This window comes from Arvicola amphibius, chromosome 12 (assembly GCF_903992535.2).
Source record: "Arvicola amphibius chromosome 12, mArvAmp1.2, whole genome shotgun sequence".
Classification (NCBI taxonomy): domain Eukaryota; kingdom Metazoa; phylum Chordata; class Mammalia; order Rodentia; family Cricetidae; genus Arvicola; species Arvicola amphibius.
The window spans coordinates 145,268,620-145,281,216 of NC_052058.2; the positions used below are offsets into that span (position 1 = coordinate 145,268,620).

The 12,597-nt window shown below is 51.7% G+C and overlaps 1 protein-coding gene across 1 annotated transcript in view; it reads left to right on the forward strand.

The window, feature by feature from the left end:
- The window catches only part of Rgma (repulsive guidance molecule BMP co-receptor a), a 28,183-nt gene that overhangs the window by 7,315 nt on the left and 8,271 nt on the right, over nt 1-12,597 (forward strand). Inside the window, exon 3 of the mRNA XM_038314194.1 lies at nt 11,215-11,729. Within this exon, the coding sequence (XP_038170122.1) occupies nt 11,215-11,729 (515 nt within the window). The remainder of the gene's footprint in view (nt 1-11,214; nt 11,730-12,597) is intronic.

The window sequence follows — 12,597 nt, forward strand, 5'->3', positions numbered from 1 at the left end:
TGGAACACCTAGACACCACAGGACTGTCTCTGTACCTCACCCCTTCAGAAAGGAGTTTGGGGTTGGGCTTCCCACCCTGCTTCAGGTGCCTGGCATATGCCCTTCCTTCCAGCCCCTGCAGATGGCAGAGAGGGAGAAATTCACTCTTTTTTTTTTCCTTTCTTCTCTCTCTCTCTCCCTTCCTTTTTCTTTCTTTCTTTTTTTTCTTCTCCTCAACGATGTTTTGACCTGCTTTGACCTGCAGCTGAGCAGAAAAGCCCACATGGCTGGAGGCAAGGTCAGGATATAAAGTTCTCACTCGCCTCAGGTGTGAGCCCCACGTCAGAAAGAAGGATCATGCTTCCAAACCGAAAGGCCACATCTCTCACCTGCAGCTTCACCGTCCTGGGAAATCTTTATTACCTCCAATACCACTGACCTTCTGGTGCCCAGGGCTGTTTTGTCCCTGCCCAGAGCAGGACGTTTGCGTTTGACACCCCCCCTTCCCCGCTCCCTCACCCAGACTTGCTCTCAAGCCTTAACTGACAGGCTGCCTGTGGCCTCCCACTCTAGGGCTAATTCGTAGCTCCCTGTTGCCTGGGAGTTGGTTCCACATGGCTTCCGTGGGAGCCTGGGGAGGGTGGCCTGTTTGGAAAGCTGAGGTACACCCTTCTTGGCACGCAGCAAGGGCGCTTGTAGCAACTTGGCATGTGTGGAGGCTGAGGCAGGGCAGCCCTGGCTGGGTGTGACTGAGGGGGGTAGTACAGTCCTGGGAGTGCCACTCAGCCACCTCTGCCCAGGCTCAGCAAGACAGTGAGTTCACCTTCCAGGACCCAGCTCCCCAGGGTTTCTGCCTTCCCTTCCTAGGTCACCTGAGGTTGTTTCAAAAGCTCCCCTTCTTGCTCTCAGCCAAGACTGAACAATTCTGAGTAAAGTTCATGGGTGGGAAACACATTGTAGCCGAGCGAGACACATTGTAGCAGAGCAGGCAGCTCTGGGGCCCTTAGGCTGCCTGGGCCAGCAATGTCACACAGGAGCGGTGCTCTCTTCTGGCTGTGGTGATGGGTTAAGTGAGGTAGGCTGTGCAGCACCTGGCCAAAAAAAAAAAAAAAAAAAAATCCAGTCAGCTGGGTGTGTCCCTCTCGGTATCTGAGGCCAAACACCTGGGTGTTTACGCCAGGATGATTGAGTGAAATTCCTGCCGGAGTGACGCCAGCAGGCAGCTTCAGGCATCCATTCTTGTCCCAGAACACCCCCACCCCCGCCCTGCCCCGCCCCGCCTCCACACACACCTAGGTTCCTTGCTACGGGACTGGAATCAGCAGAACCGGGCCCTGCTTGAGGCTCACACTCAGAGGCAGCAGTTGGCCCTCCTACGTAGTGTCCTCTCCCCTACTTCCATCAGGATTGTGTTGTGACATGTTTCCAGAGGTGTAGCTCGGGTTTCTCCTCCAGACTGGGTGGGCAGTGAGGGAGGGAGGGAGGGAAGATGGAGACTTCAAGCTTCAGGCTTGGCCTCTCCCCGAGGCTGGCAGATTTCCTATAGCGGCTTCCCCTCCTTCCACCCGCCTGTGGCCTAATTGAAGCTATTGCCTCTTAAGTTACGCAGCTTACTAAAATAGTGTTCTGATGCTGCCACGGGGGGCTTTCTGCAGGAGTTCACTGGCTGAAATCAGCAGGCAGGCGCTTCATTTGTAGTCCTGCCAGCCAAGTGAACTCCCTTTCCCCTCCCTCAGGCATTTCCACGGAGGGAGCTAAGATTGGGGAATCACAAGGTAGGCTTCTTAAAAGGCGAAAGGCACCAAGACACACAGCAGGAAACAGCTCCCACCGCAGGGGCCGGAATGACAAAGGGTCTGGCCTGCTGGGCTTTATACCTCAGGGCAGCAAAGCCAGTGGCTGGAGCAGAAGGGCCCCAGTGGGAAGAACAGCCAAGGGACTCCAGGACAAGCCTGCCCCTACCTTCAGCCTTTTTCATCTAGTGCCCCCTGGTGGCAGATTCTAGCAGGATGGCGGATGACAAGTAGGGTTTAAAGGATTCCTGCTCCACCCAGCAAAGGACAGTGATTTGAAGTCAGGTGATATTTTCTTGATGCCTTCCTCCAGCCTGCTCACTGTCCTCAGACCAGTGAGTTGTTTTTTTGTTTTGTTTTTTTTTTTTTTTTTGCCTCTTGTCAGTCTCTGAGAAACGCTGCTTCCCTGGTACCGTCACGCCTCCGTCCAAACTCGTATGAAACCTTCCTGAAGTTGGGAAGACCAGCCCCACCTAAGCACAGAGTGATTTCCGAGAACCGCTTTCAGCCCAGTTCCCAGCACACGGCAGGATCCAGGACTCTGAGCGAGTAAATCAGGTCATACAGTCACTGTGCAGAGTTGAACACATCTTGACCCTGTGGCTTGGAGTCTAAAGGATCCTTACCGCTTTAAGAGAAGGCGTGGCCGTCTCCCTCCCATTTTACCCTGCCCGTCCCCTAGGCCCCTGAAACCTGAGCTAATCCCTTTGCACGCGGGTAATTTATTGGTCTATTGGGCTTTTCTTGGTGGCAAATTACATTGTCTTTATTCCTGGGCTCTGGCCCTGGAGCGCCTCGCACATTCCTAAAACTCCTTTCTCAGGGTTGATCCTTCACACCCCCTCTGGGCCCCGGTAAAATAAGTTTTATTGAGATGCTTTGTTATGCAAACAGGGTGGTAATAAGCAGGCTATTATTCTGAAAGATGGGGCTTGATTAGCAGTTCAAAGGAGGACTCTGCTGTGGACAGAGCTGTGGCGGTGCTGGTACGGGGATATTTTTTTCCGTCCTGCTGACTCGGTGTTCTGTGAGCATCGCCTTTCAGTTTCCCAGAGGTGCCGGTTGCCATCCACAGAAAATCATTTAAGTCTCGTGAACCCGAGCCACGTGGCTTCCCTCTCTACCGTGGCTTGGTGGTCTACAAGAAAGGCAGGCACTCGGAGCTCTGTCTCAAAAATGTAATTGGCTAGCTAAGGGTACTTCCTGAACCCTGACTACATGGAGACCCCAGGTTTCTACCAGAGACAAAGTTAGATATAGGTGTTAAAGGGAGGCGGGGGTGGGCATGGGAATCTCAAACTATGCTTTAACTGTGGCGTATGGAAGTGGGAAGGTTGTCAGGATAAAGATGAGGAGGCCCTGTTCTTGGGAGGGTGGCAGGTAAATGGAGAAAGATGTGCCCACCTGACTCAGGGGTTTCAGAGGAGCAGCTGCAAGGTCGGGCCAGAGATGGCAGCCCCGGGAAGGAAGCCGGGTGTACCTCAGTGTATATCAAATGACAGGCGTGGGATGGTTACATTTTAGTCTACCTCTGTGTGGCTCCAGAAGAGGGCAGAGAGGGAACTCACTGAGAGGCAGCTGGAAGTGTCCAGAACAGAGAGAGCTAGCTTGCCCTAGCAAAGGTTTTATCTTGGGGACAACTGAAAGTTTCAGACTCCCGTATTCTGAGTCTCCATGGTGCACCTTGAGAAGTGAGCATTGCAAAACCGGGCGTGGTGCACGCCAGTAATCACAGGCAGTTGGGAAATGCAAACAGTAGAATCCAGAGTTCAAGGCCAGCCTGGGTCTCCTGAGACCGCCTAAGTGTTCGGGCACAAAGTAGCTCACACTGAAGCCTTGACTCTGCTGAACCAGTCAGAAGTTGATGAGTAGTTCATGTGATTGCTGGGGACCCAAACTGAGCCCCAAGGGTCCCCTCTACCCAGCCTGGTCTGGAAGCCCACCTTGTTCTGCGAACATTAACATTAGCACCAAATTAAACCAAGTCCTCTGCCTTGCATCTTGTGATTTTAGTACAGGCTCGGGGATTTCCTGTTGGCGAGTCCAGGTAGCGCCACCGTCCTTGCAAGCTTCTGGATTCTCCTGTTTGTCCAGTTGTGATTCTCGGGACAGTAGCTAATCCTAAATGATGGTGGACTCAAGAAACCTGGGCTCAAACAAAATGTGCCAAGCACACAAGGTCTCACGAGCTTTGCGGAGCGTCGGGCTCTTGGTGAGATAGAGCACCAGGCAGCAAGAATCAAAGGGACCCCAGAAGCATCCTCAGGCCCAGAATGCTTAGAAAGAGAAAAAACCAGGCTGGTGAAATGGCCCAGAGGGTTGAAAATGCTTGCTGCCAAGACCTACCACCTGAGCTACATTCCCAGAACCCACAGGGTAGAAGGACTTCTTTAGGCTTTCTCTCAGACCCCTACATATGCGCTACAGCATGTATACACACACATACATGCGCGTGCATGCATAATATATACACACATGTAAAATATCTTTCTTAAAAAGAACTAGGAAAAATGTTCACGTACTAATTGTATTAACTCTGGGCATATTGGCCACCGGGTGAGGTGATGTCGCATATGTGCCATACCCAGAAAAGAACAATAACCTGCCACTGGGGCAGTGAGTCCCTTTCTGCCATGCAGAGAGTACTGAGGGACTTGCTCAGAAAGGCTGGCTTGCTCTCTGTTTGTAAAGCTGCTGTAAGATGTGTTACATACTCCCAAACTCTCCTGCTTCCATGAAGATTGTCCTCAGAAGTCCCAGATTACTGCCCGGAATCTTTTGCTTAAATACATATTTGTGAAATATGTATCTGTCACATAAAAAAAAGCAGCCTTTTGGGGACTTCTGATAGGGGACCCCACAGCTTTTGCTTTTGATGCCAGGCCAAGTTGGCTATAGGTCTCTGACCCCTAAGAGGCCTGTAGTTGTTGATTTAGAACAGAGGACATGGGGTGAAGGGTGATACCTCTGTAGATGTCAGGGCCTCTCAGCTTGCTGCCTTTGAAGAGTCTAGTCGTGGTATCTTGGAGGTCCCTCCTCAAGGTCCTTAAGAAATGACAGCTGTATGTATATCACTTCAGGCCAACAGACCCCAGAGAGCTATGTTACCCTCTGAAAAGGTAGCAGAGGACACTCCCGGGGCACACCCACTTCTGGCCCCGACTTACCACTGTCTGGATCATCTTATAAGCGGTTGTTCTGTTCTGAACTCTAATGTCTCCTTCCACTGTGGGAGAGTTCAGCCTTTTTCTGAAGCTCCAGGGAGGCTCCTCAAAGCTTTGGGGGCAGCAGGGGGAACCATAAGAGTCATTGATAGGTCATTTCTCAGTAGCCTCTGCGTCCAGCAGCCCTCCACAAACCTTACTGCTGGGAGGGCGCAGAATCAATTTGTACTGCCACAACAGGACCGGGCAGGGCAAGAGATCACGGTGTTTGGAGCCTTGGGGAGCCGGTCATCTCAGACGGTGTCTTAAGGAAGGACTTGTAGTGAGTGCATTCTGGGAAAGCATAGAATGGGGCTGAGGAGGTGCACCATTCAGTAGTAGATCACGCTGTGTGAGCTTGAGGACCTGTGTTCGGATGCCAGGCATTCAGGTAACAGCCAGGCCCAGCAGAGCGGGTCTGTAACCCTGGCTCTTGAAGGATGTGAACAGGTGGATCCTGAGGGCTGGCTGGCCAGCTGGTCCAGCTAAAACATCAAGTTCCGGGTTTAGGGAGAGCCTTGCTTCAAAAAATAAGAACACCTGACATCAACCTCTGTGCTACACACACACACCACGCGTGGGCACATAAACACGGGTGGGGGTGGGAGATACCTGTATACAAATACCATACACATGCATGCCCCACGGGGGGGGGGGGGAGAGAAAAAAAGAGAGAGAGAGAGAGAGAGAGAGAGAGAGAGAGAGAGAGAAGCAGTCCTAAGACCAGTGCACATCTGAAGCGCACGTGTGGCTTTGTGACCCAGGGCAACTCCACCCCCTGAGGCCGCCCACTGGTAAAATGGAGATTAAAAAAAAAAAAATCCTGCCTCCAGGGTAATAGTGAAAGCCTAAGATGAAAGCAGGTTGGTTTTTCAGAGGGGAGATGACAGTGGTTTGGGGGAACTGAGAGCCATGATTACATCCTGCCTGTGTTAAGAAACCTAAGAGGAAAAACTATCCAAAGCCTGGGCTGGAGCCACTGCAGAACTAAAGGCAGCGTGTGCGCATCCAGCACGTGGTAAATCTCTGAGACACACCAGCATTGCTAATGACAACTGAGCAAAGTTTACAACCGGATCGTCCTTCCTGAGTTCTGCAGGCTTGGCAGAGTCAGCACCTCCAACCCCGCCCCACCCCATTGCATGATGGCGGCTCAAGGAGGTCACACAACTGTGGGTTTGACCCTGGATGCCTGCCCCGAATCCAAAAGGCCCCCTAAGTGGTGACCCCAATTCTGTGAGGCTGACCTGTGACAGCAGTATGGCACTTGTTGTTTGCTGACACGCAGACTCCCCTGAGTGTCTCTGGGTGGAGAAGTTACAAGTGTCCCCATTTTTCTTTCTGGCATAGAGCCCAAAGTTTCTTTCTTTGCTCACTAGCAAAGACAAAACAGCCTTGGCAAGTTCGGGGCCCAGTCCTTCCGATTGCTCCATCCTTCAAGTGGAGGTGGTATTTTTGGGCACCATGAAAACTTCAGGGAAGATAGGGTTATGGAAGTTGGAAATGGATGTCCTGAATCGGGCTGGGGCTTAGGTCACTCAGGCTGAAGGGGTAAGAGCTTACTTGCCACATTCCCCACCGCCCCCGGCAGGGTTTCTCCGTAGCTTTGGAGCCTGTCCTGGAACTAGCTCTTATAGACCAGGCTAGCCTTGAACTCACAGAGATCCGTCTGCCTCTCACTCCCAGGTGCTGGGATTAAAGGCGTGCACCACCACCACCTGGCTACTTGCCACTTCTTGATTAATACCCCGTCTTTCTGCAGAGCCAGGGGGATGATGCCAGGCCTGGGTTGCCCTGGAAACAAGTTTATGAAGTGATGGAAGAGCGGAGTATAGGAGGCTAAATCTGCATAGACCTTTGAAACCTGGCTAGATGAGACCTCCATTGAGTGACTGCTTATAAGGAGGACCCAGGAAGGAAATGAGGGAGACGTGAGGTTTTTATCTCTGTGCCAGTCGGTGCAGGCTGTGTAACAACGCCACAGGGCAGAAGTCATACACAATTCCCATTTACTTCTCATGGTTCTAGAAGTACGGAGAAGTACGGTTAACGCAACCAGCTTGGGTTCCAGGGAGGGCCTCTTCCTGGCTTGTAGGTCGCCGACTTCTTTAGCATCTTCTTGTAGTGGGGAGAGAGATAGCGAGTGTTTCTTGCAAGGGCCCTAATGACCTATCATCATAGCCTTGTCTAAGCCTAGGTGTGCCTCAAAAGCCACAATTCAGATGCTGTGTTATCTTGGAGACTGGGACTCATTTGTGGGGGTCGGGGCAGTTGAGTTTAGAGCACGCACCCTGGTGAATGGGAGGTGGGAAATGAAGCGTCAGACTGGCAACATCGGTGCTTACAGGGAATGTGGCCCTTGGACAGTTGGGCCCTGGGGTGGACCAGGATGAATGAGTGGTCAGTGGGCTGGAGGAGCTACACAATTGGGGGTAATGAGTCAGGATGGGGACAGGAATGCATTGAGCTCTCGAATGATTGCTCAGGCCTCTGTATGAGCAGGGGAGAGGAAGGAGAACTGGAGGACAGAGGGAAGCTGACTGCCGTCCAGACCTTCCTGTCTCCTGCCATCTCTTTTGGCCTGGGAACATTGTGTCCTTCCCCTTGTTAGGCTGGGGACCCTGTTTGTTGTATGCCCCCTGGGTATCAGCCGTGCTATTATCGTTCAATCTGAAGTTAGCCCTTAGGGCAAGTTCTTTGCAGATAAAGAAGTTGAGACAGGGTCAGGGCCTCACAGCTACTCTCAGAAGTGAAATTGAGCCCAATGTCTTCCTTCCGCTGCCTGCCAGGTCACAAGCCACTGTCACCTTCAGACCTCTCTGTGTCCTCTGTCCTGAGCAATAGCATGGAGAACGTTCACCGCATGGCTGAGAGATAGAGTACATGGGACAAAGAAGTCCACTTAGGGTCCTGTAGTATCCCCAGGAGTAGGGAGCCAATGGAGACCTAGGTTCCTGGGTGCAAGTGTTCCAGATGAGTGACCTCGGCTGCCATCTGCCAGCCCCAGCTGTGCAGCCAACTGGATTTGAAGCTGGCCAGCTCTGAAGGAGGGTGTGGGCATGAGCAGTTGAGGGCCTCCATCCTTTGTTCCCTCCGTCCTGGTGAGGGTGAGGTAAAATGGACCCCCGTGTAGTTTCCAGTCAGGGCGGACTCGCTTTTCTCATGCACCCCGCTCTGGGATTCTGAGACAGCAGGATGGCCAGCCAGCATTCGGCTCCTAGCACTGGGCCAGTCAGAGGCCATGTACCAGTTGCTTCACCTCACCTCCATCTAGAGGAGCAACGCCCAGGGCATCTCTGTGTCCACACAGGCCAGGCCCTCAGGCACCATGGGTTGTGGATGTCAGGAGCACATCTTACAGATTCCGGGAAGCCACACATTGTGGAGTCTCATAGTGCTCCCTGGCTGCCATCGCCCTGCACAGCAGGCACCAGTGGATCAGTGGCCCAGGCTGATGCACTGGTCCTATTTTGTTCAATTGTTTTCTGAGACAGGGTCTCACTGTGTCACCCGAATGCTTCCAGAGCTTGCAACCCTCCTGCTGTTGCCTCTCAAGTGCTCAGATTCTGAATATGCACCCCCTATTCCTGGCTCTGCCCTGATGCAAGTCAGCCTTCGGTTTCCATAAAGCTGTAAAAAGTGGGAAAATTGGACGTCTGCTGTTAAATGCTTTCCCTCATGCTCACATAAACACATGGCCTCTCAAACTAAAAGAGAAGCATGTTCAACCGGTAACAACCCAAAAGTGCTTGCTTACCAAAGATATCAGAAACACAGGTTGCCTGATTCTGATCCTAAAGCCTGAGTCTCACGGAGACTGACTTTTCTGTGCTCATGCCTTAGTTACCGTTCTGTGGCTACGAAGAACCATGGCCAAGGCAATTCTTATAAGAAAAATCATTTAGAGCCAGGTGGTGGTGATGCACTCCTTTAATCCCAGCACTTGGGAGGCAGAGACAGGTGGATCTCTTAAGTTCCAGACCAACCTGTTCTACAAGAGCTAGTTCCAGGACAGGCTCCAAAGCTACAGAGAAACCCTGTCTCAAAAAAAAACAAAGGAAGGAAGGAAGGAAGGAAGGAAGGAAGGAAGGAAGGAAGGAAGGAAGGAAAGCACTCAGCATTTAGTTAAGGGCTTGCTTACAGTTTCAGAGGAGTTAGTTCATGATCACCATGGCAGGAAGCAGACAGGCATGCACCGGAGCAGTAGCTGAGAACTTTACATCCTGGTCTGCAAGCAGCAGGCAAAGAGAGAGAGAGACTGAACTTACTGTGGGCTTGTGAAACCCCAAAGCCCACCCCAGTGACATGCCTCCAACAAGGCCACACCTCCTAATCCTTCCCAGTTTCCTACCCCCAGTGACTATGCATTCAAATATATGAGCCTGTGGGGATCCTTGCCGCTCAGACCACCACAGCTCAGGTGTGTGACCTGGCGCAGACGCCTTCAGGAGCAGCGTGCAAGTACCCCTATCCCCTAAGTAGCTCGGAGCTCCATAGGAGATGAGTTGCAGACAAGGGTATCCCCAGGGAGCCCTGCTGCGAGGAGTAAGTGTTCCCATCCACCTACCCTCAAAGAGATCTTCTCCTTTTGATGTGAAGTTTGATTTTTAAGAGGAAGTCCAACAGGAATCAAACAACCTGAATGTTCCAAGGCTACACGCTTTGTTTCTCCTTTCCCAACCTGGAGTAGCTGCAGCAAGACATTTTTCCCTTCTGACATCTCTCTTGCCAGCATTGGACTGTGACCCTCGACCTTCTGGCTGGACTTCCAGCCCCTTTATCCTGGGACCTGCGTAGAAACATTGATCCTGCTGCATGATCCTGCTGACCACTCATAGCTACTGTAGGTCGTATGGAAGAAGCTTGAAGGCCAGGAAAGGATAGGTTGCTCGTGACCACATAGAAGATGTAGGTACTGAAACCTCAGTTCTCAGGAGTGGCCGTCTCTAAGGTCTCGTGGTTTGTGAATGACTTTATTGCCAGCCAGGTAGCTCGGTGGGTAAGTGCTTGACATACAAGCCTAACGACCTGACTTCAATCTCTAGAACCCATGCAAAAGCTCCACGCTCACACACAGGTCTGTAATGCCAGTGCACCACTATGGAGAGGTGGAAGTAAAGATGAAGCTGGGGGGCGGGGGCAGGGGGATCTGTCAGAATCTCATGAGCCGGCCAGCCTGGAGTAGGAAGTGGAGCAAGAACAGCTGGAGACCCTGCTTCAAAACGGTAGAATGCAAAAAGCAGCTCAAAGCAACTCCCCAAGGATGCCCTCTGGCTTCCCCATATAAGCCACGACAGGCGCGTGCGCACACCAACACACCCTCATAAATAATAATACATAGCACTTTCCATCAGCTTCCCAGACCATAGGAAAGAGAAGCCAGTTCCTCTGTGACAGGTTACAATCGTAGCAGCCCACATTGATTAAATTTAATGGTGTTCCCTGCCCACTTAAGAAACAGTCCCTGGGACTAGTCATCAGCCTCTGCAAGACCTTTATAAGTGCAACTGAGTTCTGGGGAGGACCCAGGACCTCCAGCGAGCGAGGTGGGGTCCTCACTGTGGTGGGAAAGCTCCCCCCAGGAAGAGCTGAGGTCATTTTGGTGTTGTGTCATTGCTCTGCCTTGGTGGAGGGACTGGGGAATGCACTGAGGGAGGGGTGAGGTTGTCTTTCCCTCACAGCTGTGGTGAGCGGGGACTCCTGGCCCCACGGCTGTGTGCGCAGTAAGTCACTAACACTCACCACATTCACACAATACATCTTACTGTCATTCCTCATTTCAAATCGGTATAAAGATGTCGAGAGTTTTGCAAGGTCTCGTTCTGGCAGGAATGGGGCACATATTTAACAGTGGGGTTTAAATGCCTATCACCTTCCTATTGCTCTTTGCTTAGAATTCTTAGAGATGGCCCTGAAGTAGAAGTATCCTGTTTTCTTTCGTATGTATTGACTTTTTTCTTTTTTTATGTTCAAGGATGGTTGGTCAAAAATCGCCATCCCGTTAAATACAAATGCTGGCCCTTTCCTGCATCTGGCCCATGTGCCTGAACCCTCCTCATCATAGCAGGCTATGCAGAAGAATCTGGAAGGCTAGATAGGGCAAGTTACGCGACAGTTCCCTGATCAGTGGGCGTGGATTATAGGTGGCACCATCTAGGTGAGGCCTTCCTGCATCTCTAACCCACAGAGGTCTATAGAAGAGGGTCCCAACATGATGGCGCGTCTGTTCTTCTCCGTAGCCATCACCCCCTGCAAGATTCTCAAGTGCAACTCCGAGTTCTGGAGTGCCACGTCGGGCAGCCACGTCCCTGCGTCTGACGACGTGCCGGAGTTCTGTGCGGCCCTGCGCACCTACGCCCTGTGCACGCGGCGGACTGCCCGCACCTGCCGGGGTGACCTGGCTTACCACTCAGCTGTCCATGGCATAGAGGACCTCATGAACCAGCACAACTGCTCCAAGGATGGCCCCACCTCGCAGCCGCGCCTGCGCACGCTCCCACCAGCTGGGGACAGCCAGGAGCGCTCTGATAGCCCGGAGATCTGCCACTACGAGAAGAGTTTTCACAAGCACTCAGCTGCCCCCAACTACACTCACTGCGGCCTCTTTGGGGACCCGCACCTCAGGACTTTCACAGACCACTTCCAGACGTGCAAGGTGCAAGGCGCCTGGCCACTCATCGACAATAATTACCTGAACGTGCAAGTCACCAACACGCCTGTGCTGCCGGGCTCTGCCGCCACCGCCACCAGCAAGGTAAGGGGTATATGGCAAGGATGGATCAGGCCTGCGGGGTCACACTGTTCGGGCTCTGCTGGCACCAGATGCCTCCGGCACTGCTGGGGTCTTTTTTGGTGGTGGTGGTGGTAGTGGTGGTTTTTCGAGGCAGGGTTTCTCTGTAGCTTTGGAGCCTGTCCTGGAACTACCGCTGGGTTCTTACTGTCACTAAAGAGGCAAATGGTTTAGAAAGGAATGTTCTGGACATCCCTTGTCAGGAGATTAACCAATTTACGACTGTCTGTATTCTGCCTCTTGTGTGGTATTTCTCAGACTTCTAGACATAGCTCATGAGGGAATCATGAGACCCCCCACACACACATACTCCAGTGTCAGAAATTAGCATATAAAATATATAGGTTTATTTGCTTATTTGTTTAACTTTTCTAAGTATTTCATGCATGGGTACTGAACTGAAATCATTTCTACCCCTTTCCCCACTCCAACTCATGTGTCCTCCCACTACCTCTCAGATTATTGACCTCTTCTTTAATTATTGTGATATATATATATATATGTATGTATGTATGTATATATTGTTTTATATTATATGATACACAAACTACCGTGCCCATTTAGTGTTGCTTGTATACAGACAATCAGTAGTTGCTGAGAGAGGGAGACTCAGGCTTCTCAGGAATGAGCTCTGGTTAAGTTAGTCCCAAGTGCTTAGCCCAAAACACACATACCCTTAATTAGGCAGAAGGGAATAAGGACAGCCTAGCACAGCACAGGTAAGAAAAGCTACCTGTGTGTGGATTGATTATAGTCATGGTAAGTGTTTGGGAAACTTGGCTCCTGATGCGTGTGCTTACCTGTGTACAAATGGGCCGCACAGGGGACGATG